This window comes from Myodes glareolus, chromosome 18, assembly GCF_982192425.1.
Source record: "Myodes glareolus chromosome 18, mMyoGla1.1, whole genome shotgun sequence".
In the NCBI taxonomy this organism is placed as follows: Eukaryota; Metazoa; Chordata; class Mammalia; order Rodentia; family Cricetidae; genus Myodes; species Myodes glareolus.
In genome coordinates this window covers 32173616-32193800 of record NC_142043.1, presented here as the reverse complement: position 1 = coordinate 32193800, position 20185 = coordinate 32173616, and the positions used below count along the sequence as shown (strand labels likewise).

At 40.8% G+C, this 20185-nt stretch overlaps 1 protein-coding gene across 3 annotated transcripts in view; it reads left to right on the top strand.

Moving 5' to 3' along the window:
- Znf451 (zinc finger protein 451) overlaps positions 1-20185 on the top strand; it is a 57735-nt gene that overhangs the window by 33761 nt on the left and 3789 nt on the right. For 2 of the 3 annotated variants that reach the window (XM_048430417.3, XM_048430420.2), the window contains 7 exons: positions 45-198; positions 974-1121; positions 2613-4198; positions 7804-7944; positions 10785-10915; positions 11740-11926; positions 18636-18701. In XM_048430417.3, coding sequence (XP_048286374.2) covers positions 45-198; positions 974-1121; positions 2613-4198; positions 7804-7944; positions 10785-10915; positions 11740-11926; positions 18636-18701 — 2413 coding nt within the window. The remainder of the gene's footprint in view (positions 1-44; positions 199-973; positions 1122-2612; positions 4199-7803; positions 7945-10784; positions 10916-11739; positions 11927-18635; positions 18702-20185) is intronic. The other variant, XM_048430419.3, reaches the window with a different exon arrangement.

Here is a 20185-nt window from a genome sequence, read left to right as displayed (position 1 = left end):
CCACACTGGTCTTAGTGGTGTCGTGGCTTTCCCTTTTGTTTTAGGTAGCTGCAGCTGATGGGCATAGCAATGGCCTTCCTCCTCAGATCATCCAATGTTTTGCATGCCCATCTTGCTTTCTTCTGTTTAGCACCAAGGATGCATGTTTGAAGCATATGTCTGCAAAGAACCATTTCCATCAGCGTTTTAAACTGGGCGGTACGTTAATGTTTCTCTGCTAAATTTCTTTAAATGAATTACATCTGCGAATTTAGCATACTTTTCAGAGTACTATTATCAGTTTAAAACCATAAAAAAGAAATGTTTATATTTAAGTTATTTTTTAAAAATGTTTATTTGTATCTGTGACTATGTTTTAGCCCCTCCCCCTTTTATTTCTATTTTATTTTATTTATTTATTTTTTTTTTTTGAGACAAGGTCTTCCTTTGTATCCCTGGCTGACCTGGAACTTATTGTACTGTGTAAGTGAGACTGCCTCAAATTCACAACAATTTGCCTGACTCTGCCTCCTGAGTGCTGGGATTAAAAGAATGTGCCACTGCTGCCCAGTTATGTTTTACCTATTTTGAGGGATGAGAAGAAACTGGCAAGAAAGCACATATTCAGGATAGTGTTCTTGCTATCTAGGAGGTCTGGTAATGGGATCCTCTACATTTAAGATTTCCTTTTAGCCAGGTGGTGGTGACGCAGAGGTAGGTGGATCTCTGAGTTCAAGGCCAGCCTGGTCTACAAGAGCTAGTTCTAGGACAGGCACCAAAGCTACACAGAGAGACCCTGTCTTGAAAACCAAAACAAACAAAAAAAGATTCCTTTTAATCTGAGGAGAAGGCACCCTTTGTATTTCAGTCTAAATAAATGGTCTACATTATTACTAACTACAAAACTGTCTCTTACTTAACTGATGTTCAGAAGAAGATTGGGTGATTCTTTGTTTAAATTGCCTTGCAATTTATAGTTTATTTTGTTTTTCAGATGAGAAGGTAACAGCACACCCAGTATCATTTCCATCTTTTGCAAAGAAACTTCTGGTCTCTCTGTGCAAAGATGTTCCATTTCAAGTTAAGTGTGTGGCCTGCCACCAGACTCTGCGTTCCCACATGGAACTCACTGCCCATTTCAGGTTTGTACAGGTCTAATCTTAGGCTCTAAGGAAATGCTGGTGAGTTTTTCAGGAGTGGAAGGGTTCAGCAACTATTTTCTATTCTATGTGTCTCTCCTTTAAAAAAAAGATGTCTCGTTTTCCTTGAAAGTCACCAAATCTAGCAGAATGAGAGAAGTTGGAGGTGTGGAGAAGTGTGGTTGGGAAGCATGGGAGATGCAGGATGGCAGAGAGTTCTTCATGGGAGTCAGCATTCTCAGGCTGTCCACCTATCACCACATGGTTCTCAATGAGTCTTGTTCTTTAGCAGAAAAGCAAACATGGATAGAGTATATTCGTGACTTAAGTTAATCAATTCTTAACAAACAGAGCTGGGAGTTGTGGTGCCTACCTATAACCCTAGCTCTTGAGAGGCTGAGGAAGAAGGCTTACAAATTTAAGGGCAGTCTTGGTTACGTGGTGAATCTATCTAAAAGGGGAACAAGTTGGGTGGTGGCAGCACATGCTTTTAATCTGAGCACTTGGGGAGTCAAAGGCAGGTGGATTTATGTGAGTTCGAGGCCAGTCTGGTCTAAAGTGAGTATCGGGAGCCAGAGCTGTTGCACAGAGAAACCTTGCCTTGAAGACAAACCAAAAAACTCCCAAAAAACAAAAATAGAAAAAGGGCAGTTGGGCGGTGGCGGCCGCGATGAAGCCGAAGAGATGGGATAGGACGGGACGACAAGACAAAATAGAGGCTGGAGAGATGATGTCTCAGTGAATAAGAGCACATCGTGACTACTCTTCCAGAAGGTTGGGGTTTAATTCCCAGCACCCACATGACAGCTCATAACTGTTGATTATTCCAGTTCCAGGGGGTCAGATGCCTCCACAAACACCAGGCACACAAAAAGTAAACAGACATGTAGACAAAACACCCATACATGTTAAGTAAATAAATACAGTTAAATATATTAATTAATCAAAAACCCATAATAAAACCAGAAAACAGCAACAAAAAAGAGTGGAATATTGTCTAGAGTTTTTCAGTGTTCTTTCATATATATATATATATATATATTTTCTTTCATATATTTTAATGACCTTGGAGAATCTAATTTGCTTCAGGGTCCTTTAGTAGTTTAGTAGTGCATTTGATAGTGATTGAAATTTTCTAAAGTTTGCTTTAATTTTTTTTTTTTTCCGAGACAGAGTTTCTCTGTAGCTTTGGAGCCTGTCCTGGAACTAGCTCTTGTAGACCAGGCTGGTCTTGAACTCACAGAGATCCACCTGCCTCTGCCTCCCAAGTGCTGGAATTAAAGGCATGTGCCACCACTGTCCGACAATATTTTTAACCCTTGTATATGGATTAGAAAGATAAAATAGAGGTAATGTAAAAGTATTTTAAGATGATAGAGTATCACTTAACTGCTTTATTAAAAATATTTTTTAGTACTTATTTCTATTGTTACTTTAAAATTCTTATCATATAAAGCAAAGAAAACTTATACATTTTTTTTTAATCCAAATTAGGGTTCGTTGCCGAAATGCTGGACCTGTAGCCATAGCTGAGAAAAGCATTGCTCAGGTTGCAGAAGAATTCATAGTAAGAGGTTATTGTTCAAATTGCAACCAGGTCTTTGTGGATGAAACCAACATCCAAAGTCACAAGAATTCAGGACACAAAGTCACAGTTGTTAACTCGGTACAAGAGTCAGTCTTACTTTATTGCCACATCAGTGCAGGGAGTAAACCGCCTTGTGATTTGCATTTATTCAATCAACCAAAATTTTCATCACTTAAACGAGTTATGTCAATTAAAGAGTCCAGCGCAGTGGACTGTGTCATTCCAAAAAAGAAGCCAAATTTAGGTGGCGAAAGCCATGGAGGAATAGCTTGTGTGCAGAGCCAGAGTTCAGCAGTTACAGCCTGGTGTTGTGAGTGCAGTCAGCGGTTTCCAAGTGAAGAGGCGGTAGAACGGCATGTCTTCTCAGCAAACACGATGTGTTACAAATGTGTGGTCTGTGGAAAGGTGTGTGAAGATTCAGGGGTCATGCGTTTACACATGAGCCGGTTTCATGGAGGGGCACATTTAAATAACTTCCTATTTTGGTGTCGGACATGCAAAAAGGAGCTAATAAAGAAAGATGCTATCATGGGACACATCACTGAGTTTCATAATGGGCATAGATATTTTTATGAGATGGATGAGGTAGAAGAGAAAGCCTTGCCATCCTCCTCTGCGGTGAGTCATTTGGATGCTGATAAGCCACCTTCACCCATTACTGTTGTTGATCATTGCCTGACAACAAGTCCTCCAAGGGGCAGGTGGCAATGCCGAATTTGTGAAGATATGTTTGATTCCCAGGAGTGTGTGAAACAGCACTGTATGTCCTTGTCAAGTCACCAGTTTCATAGGTACAGCTGTGCCCACTGCAGAAAGACTTTTCATAAAGTAGAAACTTTGTACCGACATTGCCAAGATGAGCATGACAATGAGATCAAGATGAAGTACTTCTGTGGGCTTTGTGATCTTATTTTTAACAGGGAAGAAGCGTTTTTGAGTCACTATAAGGACCACCACAGCATAGATTATGTGTTTGTGTCAGAAAAAACTGAAACCTCAATTAAAACTGAGGATGATTTTAAAATAATAGAGACCAGCAATTTGTTAAGCTGTGGTTGTCATGAGAGTTACATCTGTAAAGTCAACAGAAAGGAAGATTACGATAGATGTCTTCAAATCATGCTAGATAAAGGTAAACTGTGGTTTCGCTGCAGTTCGTGTTCAGCAACAGCCCAGAATTTGGCTGACATTAATACTCACGTCCATCAAGCGCACAAAAGAGACACGAATGATGAAGATCAGCAGTATGTGATCAAGTGTGGCACCTGCACCAAAGCCTTCCAAAACACCGAGAGTGCTCAGCAGCATTTCCACAGAAAGCATGCCACCTTCCAGAAACCTGCTGTGGCTCCTGTCGGGTCGGACAGAGGAAGCACCTGCACATTTGCTGCCAGTGCATCACATGCTGAGAAGAAACTGAAGCCAGCAAACTATCAGAAACTCACAGACGTGGAGAAAGGGGCTGAGCATGACACGAGCTGCCAGAGTATAGGTATGGCTTTCCAGTGTGGGGCAGGTGTCCGCACTCACACCAGATCATGCGCATGTGTGCTCACCAGCAAAAGCTGAGGGAATGCTGAAAGTAGAAGTGTCAGCTGATGAGCAACCAGTGTGACTGTCACACTGTGTGTGCAGTCTTTAGTAACAGAGAGATCTCTTTCTGAAAGTTACTCAGTTATTTAGTTTCTTGAAGATTTGGGAGTAATTCTGAATCTGAAAATCGTATTTTTCTTAAAATATGAAGGTTCATTAAAAAGTAAATTTTTTTTCTGTGTGTGTGTTTGGGGTGGGTATCTTTCTGTATGTGTTGTGTTTAGCTTTGTATATGCTAAACGAGTCCTGTATCACTGAGCTATGTCACCAGCCCTAGATGAATTACTTTTATATCTCTTTGGCCTTGTTCTTTTTCTTCTTTTTTTTGTTTTGTTTTTGTTTTTCAAAACAGAGTTTCTTTTCTGTAGCTTTGGAGCGTGTCCTGGAACTTGCTCTGTAGACCAGGTTGGCCTCGAACTCATAGAGATCCACCTGCCTCTGCCTCCCGGATGCTGGGATTAAAGGTGTGCACTGCCACCAACCTGCTGGCCTTATTTGTTTGTTTTTTAAACTTATTTAGGGTTTGTTTGTTTGTTTGTTTTAAGACAAGGTCTCACACTAGCCCAGGTTGGCCTGGAGCTTACTTTGTAGCCTAGGATGATCTAGAAATTATATCCTTTCTTCAGCCTCTTAAGTGCTAGAATTACAGTCACGGCTATCATGCCCGGCTTGGTCTTATTCTTTATATATGAGAAATTATAACTTTGCATCAAAGCTTTGTAATAAATAATTAAAATAGTGATTAGAAGTAGAATGAGAAATGGGGGTGGGGAGTTGAGGTTAATTTCTTCCTTTATACTTTCTTTGAACTTTCCCTCCATATGATCAGATTAAATAAATAGAATAGTTTATTATGTTATTTAGAAGTTTAATTATTTTTGGCTAGATACAATAAACCTGTAGACTTTTGACTCTTAACCTGGTGAATTGTAAAAGGTAAGGTAGAAACAGTAAATAAATCTTGGCTATTTCTTTGGTTCATGTTTTATTTTTAAAATTGTTTATTTATAAAGTAGCATTTTTATACTATTTCAAGTAATAAATAGTTTTTAACATCTGTCACAGTCTGTCCACCTGTTGTAAGACCTCTGTAGTAAGGAAAGGAGGGACCTGCAAAGCCATCTGCCATGGGCCTGTTTACCTAGAATCTCCTGATTTCAGCTGAGGAACAAAGCAGCCCCTTGGTTCTTGCCCCTACTAAGGATCTGCTGGACTCCAATATATTTATCTAGGGTAGAGTACCTTGCTTCATCCTCCCCAGGGACACATAGCCACTCCTGGGCCAAGAGGTAGTCTTGGCTCTGAATTGGATGGAGGCATGTGCAGAGGCCTAGCAGCTGAGGGTGACAAGCTGGAATTCTGGTTGGGCTTCATTTTTCACCATTGATCTATTTTTTGACATGGTGTCTCACACTGTTGCTTGGACTGTTCTCGTACTTGTGGGCTCGAGTGACCCTCCTTATCTTGGCCTCCATACAAGCTCGGATGTAAGTGTGAGCTACCACACCTGGCTATAAACCATGGACCTTTTATAGGTTTGCTTGGTAGTGCATATAGCTTTTGATGTTACCTTTAGTTGTGGGTTTTCACTGAGAAAGCAGCTGGGCAGTAGTGGCGCACACCTCTAATCCCATCATTTAGGAGGCAGAGGCAGACGGATCTCTGAGTTTGAGGCCAGCCTGGTCTACAGAGTGAGTTCCAGCACAGGCTCCAAAAGCTACACAGAGAAACCCTTTCTCGAAAAACTAAAAGGGAAAGAAAGAAAGAAAGGAAGGAAGGAAGAAAGAAAGAAAGAAAGAAAGAAGAAAGAAAGAAAGAGAAAGACGTAATCGTACTAGAGGAAGCATTAAGTCTTTAATCGTCTAATCAGTTTTAGTTCTAAGAAAGTAAGAGAGCAGCCACACCATTTGATGTTTGCTTGTGTGTTTTCTTTGGTTTTCTCACTGCAGTGGGGAATGTGTGTTTGTCTGTGTTTCAGAGAAGACAACTGTAGTATCTAAACCTGAGGTTTCTGAGGGCCGGAAGATAGAGCATAGCTCAGAAGTGATACATTGGAGAGGCCTCTCTGAGGCTTACTAGAAACAAACTCACTTCAAAATATTCCAGGGTTTGCATGAATACCACAGGACACTTCAAAGCCTTGTCAAGGTGGAAAAGCTTGGAAGGGGAGGTAGGCTAAGAAATAGAGAACAGGAGATGGAATGGAAGGAGAGCCCGAGAGAACCAAGAAGTAGGTAGTAACTTCCTACCGGCACCTTCTCATGCCTGTGGGGTCAGGCTTTGAAGCTGTGCTCCTGTGAGTGGTTAATTCTCAAATCAGGGGCTACTAATAAATCAGTGTAGATTAAGAAAAGCAAATTCTAGGGGACTGGAGAGATGACTCAGAGGTTAAGAGCACTGGCTGTTCTTCCAGAGGTCCTGAGTTCAATTCCCAGCAACCATACAGTGGCTCACAACCATCTATAATGAGATCTGGTGCCCTCTTCTGGCTTGCAAGCATATATGAAGGAATGTTGTATACATAATAAATAAATAAATCTTTAAAAAAAAAAAAGAAAAGCAAATTCTTGTGCCCAGAGTGGTCTTGGTAAATAACATTGAAAACCATGTTTGTAGGGTTTATTGTGTCACCCAGGCTGCTGCCTTCAAACCTCAGTTTCTTTGAGACTTCCTAAATAGAACATTGGGACATAATTCTATGTATTGTATTGTTGTACTAGATTATTTCTGTGTGTTTCTGATTTGACATAAGTTTATGAGTCTTTTCATGCACACTGAATATTTATGGATAGGGAAATTTTATTTATTTAGTCTTAAAATAAAGACTTTGGACTTCTATTTGACCTAGTACAATGATTTGTTAAAAATAACTTTATTTTCAACAAAGAAGAACTTAATTTCTATTACAAATGACTTTTTTAAAAAGAGCTCTAGCCAGGTATGGTAGTACATGCCTGTAGTCTTGGGAAGTGGAGGCCGAAAAATCAGCACTGTGTCTGGCTTCCCTTCACACTCTTTGTTTTCTTGTTTTGTTTTTGGAGACCAAGTTTTTCTGACTGTCCTGGAACTCACTTGCAGAGATCCACCTGCCTCTGCCTCCCAAGTGCTGAGATTAAAGGCGTGCGCCACTGTTGCCACCTAGCTGAAGAATTAGAAGTTCAAGACCAGCCTTGGTAATGTTGTGTGTTTGAGTCTAGTCCGGCCTAAATGAGATCCTGTCTCAAAGCAAAACAAAAACACAAAGGCCTTACAGGCAAAGGGAGATAGTTTAAGAAGGATATATGATCAGGTATAAAATACCGTAAGTCACATAGTTTAAGTATAGAAAGATTTAGATTTCTTGGAAAGATTGCAGTAGAGATGAATAATAGAAACAATTAACATTTATGCATATTGGACCTCTAATGTCTTTAGACTTGAGGAATTAGGATAGTTATGGTCCATTCTTACTGAATTCATGTTATGGTTTTTGTTTTTTGTTTTTGTATGTGTGTGTGTTCTTAGAGGAGGAAGTTGAGCTTCCAGATGTGGACTACCTGCGAACCATGACGCACATAGTCTTTGTAGATTTTGATAACTGGTCGAACTTTTTTGGTCATCTACCTGGACACCTTAATCAAGGAACGTTTATTTGGGGCTTTCAAGGTATGGTTGGAAAGGGAAGTGTTATGAGGCTCCTCTTCTTCGAGGATGATTCATTTGAGACGGTACTTCAAGCCTTCCTGAGTAGAACATGAAAACAGTGTGTTATTACTGTACATTACTCTCCTGGATTGCTCGTTCACATTTATTTTACTTTATGTATATATGTGTGTGGAGGTCAGAGGACAGTTTGTGGGAATCTTCTCTTCCTACATTATGTGGGGTCCAGGGATCCTTCTTAGGTCATCAGTCTTGGTGGCAAGCATCTTTATCCACTGAGCTATCAGGACGTTGGCCCTAGATTTTTTATTGTTGTTAACATATTTTTCTGTTAAGTATTAGCTCTGTTAACCCAGAATTCATGTACTTTTTTGATACACATTGAAGAAGGATTCATTCAATACCAATAATGTCTCAGGCTTTTAAAAAGAAGCAGGTTGAGAGGATTGTAATGACAGTTACATAAGTTGTTTAAAATCATAATGCTAACTTCAAAACAAAATTTAAAAGCTCAGTGGTTAAGAGCACTGCTGTTCTTCCAATGTACCTGGGTTTGATTCCCAGCAACCATATGGCAGCTCTCAACTGTCTGTAACCCTGATTTCAGAGGATCTGATGCCTTCATACAGATACACATGCAGGTAAAACTTCAGTGTACATAAAAATAAATAAATCTTTAAAAAACAAGCTAAAAACCCCAAAATTCAAGGAAACAGATTGAGATGCTTGTGTTTTGCTACGGTGTTCCTAGAAAGTGGAGTTCTCTCTTGAACTGTGGTCGCCTAGCTGTGGGACTTTTGTTATTTTCAGTGTGCTACAGTTGTCTCTTCAGTTCATTGTTGCTCTTTATGAAGGACCACTTCACTAGATACTTCCATAAACAGACCTATGGGAAGGAATTCTCTGACTTGACTGATGTTTAGTGTAGTGAGTATCTGGTAGAGTTCATTTTTCAGAGGGAATAGCATACAAAGATAAGGATTGGCATTAAAGATAAAAACATACTGATCTGGATAAGTTAGCCAGTCTAATGCTTTATTAAGTCTAGCTCTGCTGATTGCCATACTTTTTTAGTTTTTTAAAAATACTTGGTAATTTTGTGCACACACTCTCTCTTTCACACACACATACACACACACACACACACACACACACACACACACACACCATTTTCGCCCCCATCGCTGTCTCACATCTCACTTTTACTACTGCCACAGAACCCCTTTATGGTAAAGCATGCTCTTTCTATGTTCGTATCTGTGTCCTATGTTCATATCTGTGTATCTTGCTCTCATGAGTATGGGTTGGAGATTTTTTTATTTTTTCATTCAAAACTTTCCACTTCCTTCCCACCTCCCTCCCCTCCTCAACCTCCTCCCTCCCCCTCCAGTCTTAAGAGAGGGCAGGGTATCCTGCCCTGTGGAAAGTCCAAGGCCCTCCCCCCTCCATCCAGGCCTAGGAAGATGTGCATCCAAATAGACTAGGATCCCAAAAAGCCAGTACATGCAGTAGAAATAGGTTCCAGTGCCATTATCAATGGCTTCTCAGTCAGCCCCCATTGTCAGCCACATTCAAAAAGTCCAGTTTGATCCCATGCTTGTTCAGTCCCAGTCCAGCTGGCTTTGTTGAGCTCCTATTAGATCAGGCATACTGTCTGAGTGGGTGGGCGCACCCTTTGCATCCTGACTTTCTTGCTCATCTTCTCCCTCCTGCTCTTCATCTGGACCTTGGGAGCTCAGTCCATTGCTCTGATGTGGGTCTCCGTCTCTGAGCTGGAGATTCTTTAGCAGAGCATGAGCACTTTAATAGTGACTACCCACTGAGGCCGGTGACTGCCAGTCTGTGATGGAATGTTGGTGGCCCACCCAGTGTAGGTCCTCGCAGTTCAGTTGTGTGCCGTGCCGTGTCCAGAAGACAGTGTCTCAGAGCGCTCCTTTATCCCCGGGGCGTTGGAGGGAGTGTCAGAGCTGCACTCTTGAGGGCTGATCGCTCAGCCATCCGTTATCGCAGGACTTTAACTAGTCAGGAGTCTCTGAACTTGAGCCTGCTCAAGAGAAGCCGCTCCGAGGAAGACCAAAGAGCAAGAGTAGCTCTAACCTCTGAGCATAAACAGACATCTTTAGATGGCTGTGCATTGTTCCTTATCCACTGATTTTGGCATACTTGTAAAACCCACCAAACTTTGACTTTATGTAGAATAATACCATCCAAACAATGTTAACTTTTTTTTTTTTTTACTTTGCTCACTATCCATATAAACTTAAGAAAAGTTATGTTTTATGCTTATGGGTGTTTTGCTTGTCTGCTAGTGCTCATGGTGACCTGGAATTCTCTCTGTTGACCAGACTGACCTTGGACTCACAGAGATCCTCCTGCCTCTGCCTCCTGAGTGCTGACATTAAAGGCGTGTGCCACCACCACTCAGCTGAACCAGTGCTCTTAACCACTGAGCCATCTTTAACACATAAATTTGTACGTACGTAGGCAGATTAAAGGAGCCAGTCTCTATCCCCAAGACTGTAAAGCAACAAGATGGTGATGCCTTTGGTGGGACTGAGACAGCATCTCAGAGCTTCAGACTGGCCTCCAGTGTGCTTTGTAGCTGAGGCTTTCCTTGAACTCTGGGTCTTACCTATGTGAGTATGCACCACCAGACCTGCTTTATGTGGCAAACCCAAGGCTGTGTGCATTCTAGGCACACACTTTAGTAACTGAGTTACGTCTTTGGGCTAGTTCTCTCACATTGTAGTTTAGTACTTTAAAGAAAATGAGTATATATAGGTTGTATTTTACCTTGTAAAGGTTCTCTGCTTGACTATCACATTTTTTTATAAACTCAATAGGAGGAAACACCAATTGGAAGCCTCCACTCAGCTGTAAGGTCTACAATTACTTGAACAGGATTGGATGCTTCTTTCTTCATCCTCGCTGTAGTAAAAGAAAAGATGCCGCTGATTTTGCCATATGTATGCATGTAAGTAGGTGTTCTGTTTAAAACCTGATGTCAATCCGAGGACCATTTGAATGTCTTCCCACTTGAACTGTAGTGGCCACATAGTTCATTGTTCAGTGCTGGTTTTATAAAACTGTCTGCATCAGGTTCTACTTACTGCTGTAAGGTCTGGCGAGGACCCACCTCATACTTAATTCTTTTTTATGTCAGTCCTCCAGATCTCTATGTATATATAGCAGATTCAGTTTTTCTGGAATAAATAGTTGAGATGATACTGTACTTGTTGTTACTTATGTGCTTTCACAGTTTAGTATCTGAAATTGAGATGCACTGTTTCAATCAGTGTAGTCCTAGGTAGAACTTCCGTTTGCATGTGCCTCTGCCAGTCACCCAGGGAAAGTACCGAGCCAGGACCTGTTTTATATTAAGTAATCTACTTGAATGTTTTGTGTCACTCATGTCATGTAAATGAACGTTTTAACAAGCATGTCACTTGCTCTTTCAGCCTCAAGAGATTTTTTTCGTCCTTTGATTGAATCACACAGTTAACCTTTTGTATGCCTTCCCTGTGAGGGTTTATTTGCCTTTTCATGAATAGGTGGCCTTTTAGGTCTCCTTCATATAGGTGTAGGTACATGTAGTTTGGCTGTTCCCCCCCCCCATAATGGTACATACATAGCTTATCTTGTGTTATTGGCATCTTATATTTGATTAAGTTTATATTATTTCATTTATGAAGGCTGGCTATGGAATATTCTAACATACTTTTCTAGATATGTGCTCATGGTGAAATAGATTTGAAACTTGCAGATTTCTAAAAACCAATGCTGTTTGTTCCAACGTAGGCTGGCCGACTAGATGAGCAACTGCCCAAGCAGATCCCCTTCACCATCCTCTCAGGAGACCAAGGTTTTCTCGAGCTAGAGAATCAATTTAAGAAGACTCAGAGGCCGGCTCATATACTCAACCCTCACCACTTAGAAGGAGACATGATGTGTGCCTTGTTAAATAGCATATCTGATACTACCAAAGGTATGCAGCTGCCGTCACGGTGCAGACCACCCAAGAGGAGGAGATTTCACTGCTGAGAGAAACAAATAAACTGCTGTCTGCTAGTGAACTGTTGTCTGCTTCCCAAACCTTTGTGCTTTCATACGTCTGTCTTATCTGTCCTTTCTTACGTACTTTCATGCTTGTTCATTTGTTTTTAGCAGGGTCTCTTATAGTTCAGACCAGCCTTGAACTTCTCTTTGGTACAGGCTAATGTAGCAGAGGCTAGCCTTGAACTGCTAATCCTCCTGTCTCTTCCTCCCAAGTTCCAGGATTATAGGCCATCGTTCCTGGCATTGTGCCTTAATTCTTTTGTATTTTAGACTGAAGATTAATTCACATTAATTTTTCACAGCCTTCTTTATGCTACTAGATAAAATCAGTATCCTCTTGTATAAGATATATATTCATGTCTTCAAGCATATTAAAGCTTAGAATTCATACCTTTATTCTGTTTCTGAAATTACAAATTTATCTTTAGATTTTTAGAAAGTATAGTCTGCCACCTGAATGCATCCGATTTTGTCAGAAAATGAGGTGTTAATAGATAAAGAAAGCAAAAAATAAAGCAATTTTTGAACTTGAAGAAAAGTTGAGAGGCTCTTTGAGAGGTTGACCATGACACAGGGGAGTGCTGATTAACCTGTCAGTCCTTGGGTAGAGTAGGCTCCTCCTACTCATTGCTGTGGTTGGTACTTTCCTTTGTGAGTTTGTTCATGGTTAAGAATACTAATGTTCAGTTTCACCACCCTGTATTTTTAAAGAAAGTAGTTTGTAGGAATTTTTTGTTTTTCCTAATTTCTGACATAAATATGAATGAAGAGAATAAGAATGATACTTTAATGTTCCAATAGACAGCTATGGTGATTCACACTTGGTACTTCTAGCAGTTGAGAGCCTGAAACAGTAGGATGGCTATGAGTTTCAGGATAGCATGGACTACAAAGTGAGACCCTGTTTCTGAAAATAACAATCAAAAAAAAAATCCCTAGTAATGAGATATATGCAAAACAAAATGCTGATAAAGATCTGAAGGTTTTGGTGAATGGCCTCAGTGAAAACGCGTTACTTCTCGAGAGTGTTATTGTATAGTTAAACATTTCCAGCTCTGTCTCTGTTTTCTTTTCATGTATTTGAAGCTATATTTTTATTGAAAACTCATAATGAAGAATGTTACTCTAGTTAGCAATCACAGTGAATTCTACAAATTATGATTCTATTTATCTTTTTTGGGGGGGAGAGAGGACAGTGGTCTTCATGACCCAGTTTGATTTGAGATCTAGATCCTCTTGCTTTCACCCACTTCTGATGTGCAGGTACTAAAGGCGTGTGCCACCAATCTTAGTACTCAACTATACTTTTTGAAACAGTAATGAAGGTGGGTGTGGTGGCACATGACTGTAATCCAGCCCTTAGGGGCTGAGCCAAAGGGCACTGGGAGTCAACAGCCAGCTTTGGCTAACGTGGGCACAAGAGTCACAGTATTGATACAAGGTTAAAAAGGAAATGCACTTTTCCGTATTATACCCTACCTTAGTTCTTACCTTCCTACTCTCTAATTTTTATTTTCATCCACTTAATTTTTCTATCTAGACCTTCTTTTATTTATTTATTTACTTGGTTTTTCTAGTCAGGGCTTCTTTGTAGTTTTGGAGCCTGTCCTGGAACTAGCTCTAATAGACCAGGCTGACCTCGAACTCACAGAGATCCACCTGCCTCTGCCTCCCGAGTGCTGGGATTAAAGGCATGTACCACCACCACCACCCGGCTAGACCTTCTTTTAAAATCAAAACAAAATTTAAAAAAAAAAAAAACATAACAAAAAAACCCTGTTCCTCTCTGTCATCACTCCTGTCCTCAGCAATCTCTATTTTTTCTTGGCCACACTAGCGCTATCTCATTTTCTTCTCTCATGCTTCAATTCTGGGACTGTTTCTTAGAGAATGAGAGTGTGAGATCTGTCTGTGTTGCTGTTGTTTGGAGTGAGCACCGCGTGTGAGTAGGTCTGTGTGGGTGCCCAGGGCTGGAGGGAAAGCGACCACAGAGTGGCCTCATGAATGCTCTCCTCCATAGGCCTTTTCCGCGTTGCTTCTACTCAGAATGTATTTGAACTCACTGCTTGGGGGGATCTTAGAATGCAAAGACTGCAGCCCAAGTAAGGAAAGGCATGAGGTTTGATTAAAGGCGAGCTTTGAAACTTCCTAGCTGAGTGTTCTGAGACAGGTTACTCTACTTTTTTCTGAACCTTATTATGTTTGTTAGGTTATAAGAATTGGTGGTTTGTATAAATATGTGTAGCACTGTATATAAAGCACTTTAGGTGGTGAGAGAATCATACTGTCTTTTTAGGCCTGTCATAGAAAGAAACTATTCCAAGCCACTGTGTTTTTAAAGTAGTAAAAGTAACAAGAATCATTACAGAAGAAGGGGCAGGAGGAGTGTCAGAGCCAGAGGTGATGTAGGACTGTAGGGAAGCTGTCTCCAGACACAACAGGGTTTCTGCACATGTGAACTCACAGCTGCTGTGGCAGATGCACAGGGCTTGGACAAGCTCAAGCCAGACCAAAGCCCAGCATGGAGATGGGAGGTAGGGATGAAGTCCTCCCTCTGGCTGCAGAGCTACTGGCAATTGATAGCTGCTGTAGGAGAGGTGTTCCTATCTGTAGACTTTATGGCAACTGTTTTAAGACTGTAGTTTTGGGATAGGGGATTCAGTGGAGCTTTTTGAGCATCTGTTGAAAGCCTCTGTCAAACATGAGTGGATAAAAGCTTCAGATTTGTCTCCATACCAAGCTCTAACCATGCTAACAGAACTACAGTAGAAGTGCTTTTGCTCTTGCTTTCTGTTACTGTGTTGCTGGGACTTGAAGCTAACCTTGCCCATGCTGTCACTCTTAGTTGGCTCTGCCTCCAGTCCTGCAACAGCTTATTCTATATGTAAAATAGCAAGAAGTTCTCTAACAATAGAAGTTTGAGTCTCATATCAGAAACTTAACATTGCCAAGGTCAAACATGGTACATGTTAGAGCAGAGTCCTGTAGAATCAGAAACAACTGTTTGAATATTAGCAAGAGGTTCAGTGACACATGGATGGTATTTTTTTTTTTTTTTGATATTTTTCGAGTCAGGGCTTCTCTGTAGCTTTGTAGCCTGTCCTGGAACTAGCTCTTGCAGACCAGACTGGTCTCGAACTCACCGAGATCCACCTGCCTCTGCTTCTCGAGTGCTGGGATTAAAGGCATGCGCCACCACTGCCTGGCTTCATGGATGGTATCTTATACTTGTAGAATTTAGCTCTTAGTTTTTCAGTTAATTGGAAAGTTTTCAAGAAATATTTCGCTTAGTAAAAGTTAAAAAAAATATTAAAAAGAGAAAGAGAGATTGAGGGGGTTCCTGACTCCATATATTAGTGTCCAGTCATTTGTCCTGGCCCTGAGTCATTTTCTGCTAGTGCAAGGTAGGGAGCTAGATGGCTTTAACTAGTAGTTTTTTCTTCCAGGTCCCTGAAAAATCAGTTACTTTTCAGGCAAGGTGAGCCTTTAAATTAAATTTAGTTGTATCATGGTTTTTGCCTTATTTGATTTTATCTCCATACAGTATATGTAAAAATCTCATTGAGGCATGAAATTCTATAGCAGTTTGACTTCACTGACCTTTTGGCAGCCTTAGCTGTGTAATTGCCCTAGCTGTTCTGGATACTCGCTCTGCAGACCAGGCTGCCTTCAAACTCACAGAGATCCACCTACCTCTGCATCAAGTGTGCTGAGATTAAAGGCGTGCGCCACCACTACCCAGCTTCAATTCTGTTTTCTATTGCACTCTGCTTAAACGGTGCTGCAAAGCCTGGAGTGGTGGTGCACACCTGTGACTTCCATAACTCAGAGACCGAGAAAGAGCTGACTGGCTTAATGAGACCCTTGATCAAACAGTAAGAAACAAAAACTTAGCAGAATATTTCAGTCAGTTTTTCCTGGTAATCCTAATTAGAGGTGTCACATAGGCTGATCTTAGTCCTTCTACATTTTATTCAGAACTCTCTTAGCTTTTCTGTTTCAGGGATGAACGCGTGTACTTGTCACCTAAGTTCTCAGTGAACTTGCTTTACTGCGGGTAGACTATGTTATAACCAATATACTAGCTACTTTTTTAGTCAACCTGCTTAAACATTTAATGAGTTTAGATTCATTTAATAACATCTAAAGGTTTTCAGTCTTTTTTTTTTTAAAGATTTATTAATTATGTATACATATACCAGAAGAGGGCGCCAGAGATCCCATTACAGATCATTGTGAGCCATCATATGGCTGCTGGGAATTAAACTCAAGGACCTCTGGAAGAACAGTCAGTGGTATTAACCTCTGAGCAGCCCCTTCCTGTTGTTTATATATATATGCTGTGATGCAGATGTATTGGATTACAAGGAGGCAGGGTTTAGAAAGCTGAAACTACTTGCCTGTGGTCACTGGTTTTCTTTTCATCAGTGCCATCTGCTAGTGGGTGAGACTTGTTTGGTACAAGCCAGTTCCCATGATGGAGAGATTCCCCACCACCCTCCCCCACACACTGTAAGTTGCTGGCTCTAGCCATGTGCTTTAATAGTGAAGAGGGACATATTTGCTATAGAGTAATGATGGTACAGTTTACATAATGCTGTATATCTGATTTTGTCTTTTTGAAGCTGTATTCAAGAATTCTCTCTATTTCTGTCAGAAGATAGAGATAGGTTGTGAGAGCTCTGCTGAGCAGTCAGCGACAGCTGTCAAGTGCTCTAGCATCTGTGTCGAGCATTTAAACTCACCTTCCTGTCTTTCCAGGCCCCTGAGACTGTGTAGAACTTCAGACATTGCAGTGGGCTGTGTATGTAGCCTGCAACTCTTAAGAAGTACAGTAGCAGCCCTGGCTGTTTGTCCACCCTTTTCCCTCTACTCTGTGTTAAGTATAATTGGTGTCTATAGAGTCAGTCATACAGACTTTGAAATCTATCTTGAAAGTAGATATAAAAGCTCACTTGTGCTATGGCTGTGTAAACTGTTGCGGCAAGAACATGACCTACATTATGTTAAATAATATGAATTGAGTCAAAAGGCCAGTCTGCCTGTTGTTCCCCACAGTTAATCTGTATAGAGGCCTGGAAGTAGAGTGTCTGTGATGTTCACTGTGTGGATGGCTTGGTTGAGGCACAAGAGCATGGTCTAAGTCTGGTTGCCCTGTGCGGGCTATGCATGCAGTTCAGACTGAAAGTCTTCCTGCAGTGTTGGGACATGTGATTTTGGGAGGCCTACACTTTACACTGTAGTACCAGAAACCTGTTGATATTTCCTTTTTGCTCTTTTGTTGTATTTTGTTCATTGATTTTGTTTTGTTTTTTTCTCTCTCCTTTTGCTCTCTTTTAAAATAGACTTTATTATCGTTATTTATTTGTGGTTTTGCACACACACACACACACACACACACACACACACACACACACACTTGTGGAGGTCAGAGAGCAACATGCAGGAGATGGTTTTCTTCTTCTATGTGGCCCCAGGAATCAAATTCAGGTTGTCAGGCTTGGTGGCAAATACCTTTATCAGTTCAGCCTCTTATCAGCTCTTTCTCTCTTTGTTTTTAACATCTAGACTCTAGACTTTAGAGCATGAATTTGTTTTTTAAAACTAAATGAGCTGGGCGGTGGTGATGCACACCTTTAATCCCAGCACTCAAGAGGCAGAGGCAGGTGGATCTCTGTGAGTTCGAGGCTAGCCTGGTCTACAATAGCTAGTTTCCAGGACAGGCTTGGACAAGCTCCAAAGCAACAGAGAAACCCAGTCTCAAAAAACAAACAAATAAATGAAAATAAATGAAATTATTTAATCCCAACACTTGGGAGGCAGAGGTAAGTGGCTCTCTGAGTTCAATATCTGCCTGGTCTACACAGCAAGTTCCAAGACAGCCAAGACTACACAAAGAACCCTGCCTTGAAAAACAAAACAAAACAAAACAAAACAACAACTAAATGAAATGAAAATACTACTTAAAATATTCGAAGCATTTAATGAATTGTGAACTTTTAGTGTTTTTCTGTATTTTTGCAGAAACAAGTACTACTTATTAGTTATTTTGACTTTGATTCAGTTCAAATGATATATTCATGTTATTTGTGTGTGTGTGTGTCTTGCACTGATTCAGGTCCATTTAAATTTGATTAGAAGTAATTAGTCAAATAAATAACAAGGTCATTTCATCACACCAGAAGTGATTTTTCCAGTAGCTGGTTAATCATGGCAGTTTATAGAAACTCGAGGCTCATAAGTCTGTATGACATTAGATGAGTTTCTGCCCTGTGGTGTCATGGTCAATTAAGGCTTTTTATTATCTTTATAAAAATGAGTACCTGTGATTTGAAAATACTGGAGACCTTGTCAACTTTTAATGTTACTAGGTAAGCATCACCAACAAGCCCTGTAGGGCTAGCAGTGGGGTACTAATGCGTAAGCTTGGTATGAGAAAAGGCTTTGAAAATACAATGCGTGGCAAGCATCGCCTGGGGCAGGAATATTTCTGTGAGTTTGAAGCCAGCCTTGGTTACAGAGTGAAATTCTGTTTAAAAAAAAATTCCAGTAAAAACACAGAGGAAAAGAGAGAACACTGTTTGAGATATGAGATGTAGGACTGAGTTTTTAGAAGTGTTCGCATTTGTCTCTTACAGAGTGTGACAGTGACGACAGCACTGGTGTAAAAGGCACTGCAGTAGAGGAGCTCAGATCCACCGAGGGTAAGGGCTCATCCCTGCCACACTTGAGTGTGTGTCGTTGTCCTCGTCTGTAATTCCTTATGCCTCACTTTCTCCATAGTCCTTCTAAAGGGCTTTCTCCTCACAGAAGTTGACTGAAAAGTAACCCTATTTGTGGAAGGCCACACATCGTGGCCATTTGGCCACATCAAGTCCAGCGCCTTGCAAATAAAGTGTTGTAGACGGTGGTGGCGCACACCTTTAATCCCAGCACTCGGGAGGCAGAGGCAGGCAGATCTCTGTGAGGTCTAGGCCAGCCTGGTCTACGAGAGCTAGTTCCAGGGCAGGTACCAAAGCTACAGAGAAACCCTGTCTTGAAAAACCAAAAAGGGAAAAGAAAAAAAGGCAAATAAAGTGTTAAGAACTGTCTTAGTTGGGGTTCCTAGTGCTACAAAGAGACACCATGATAATGGCAATTCTTATGAAAGGAAGCATTTAATTAGGGCTCGCTTACAGCTTAAAAGTTTAATCCATCATGGAAAGAAGCATGGCAGGACATCAGCAGACACGGTGCTGGCAAGGTAGTTGAAAGTTCTACATCCAGATTGGCAGATGGCAGGAAGAGACTAAAACACTGAGCATGTCTTGAGCATCTGAGATCTCAAAGACTACTTCCCAGTGACACACTTCTACCAACAAAGCCACATCTCCTCATAGTGCTACTCCCTATGGATCTACGGGGCCATTTTTATTCAAACCACCATAAGAGCCCACTTTCCTCCTCCTTCAATGAAAAGCTTTTTCCTTCCATAGGCCAGGAAGCTGTTTGGTGACTTAACATTATATCATTTCCTTGTCTAATCATTCTATTTTAATTTTAACTTTTCTATAATAGACTATTTTTTTTTAATAATCAGGGAAGAATGGTAAGTAACTCTTAGAAATAATTCAGGTGGCACTGAGGAAGTTGAAGGTATAATATTATCTGCTGATGAAAGGGGAGCTGTGGTGTTCGCTTACATCACATTGTACAACTGTGGGCTCTGAGGCCAGAATGTAGAGGCCAGACGTGGGAAAGGAAATGTGGCTTAACACTAATGAAACAGCCCAGTTGATTTAATCAGTCTCCCAAGAGCATGTGGTGGTGGAATTGAGGTTGTTTTTTTTTTTTTTTAAATAAATTCATACTGTAGTCTTTTTCTCTTATAGCCAAGTCACAGGCTAATGAAGTTGGCAGAAAATCTATAACCTACTTAGAAGCAAATGGCTTGCCCAACAAGTTTTCCCAACATGATCTTTAAGGTCTAAGTCTGTGCTTAGCATTCACATAACGGTGAGTTAGACAGAGAAAGAACATTAGTTGAGTTAAAACAGAAAGTACTGCCAAGTGGTTTGCCGAGACCATGAAAGATGAACATAGTTAAGTAGGAATTCAGATTTTTGCAACCCTTATTCAAAAACCTGTGACTAATTCCAGGAAAATACCAGTCAAAATTGTAAATTTTAACTACCCACATACTGAGATT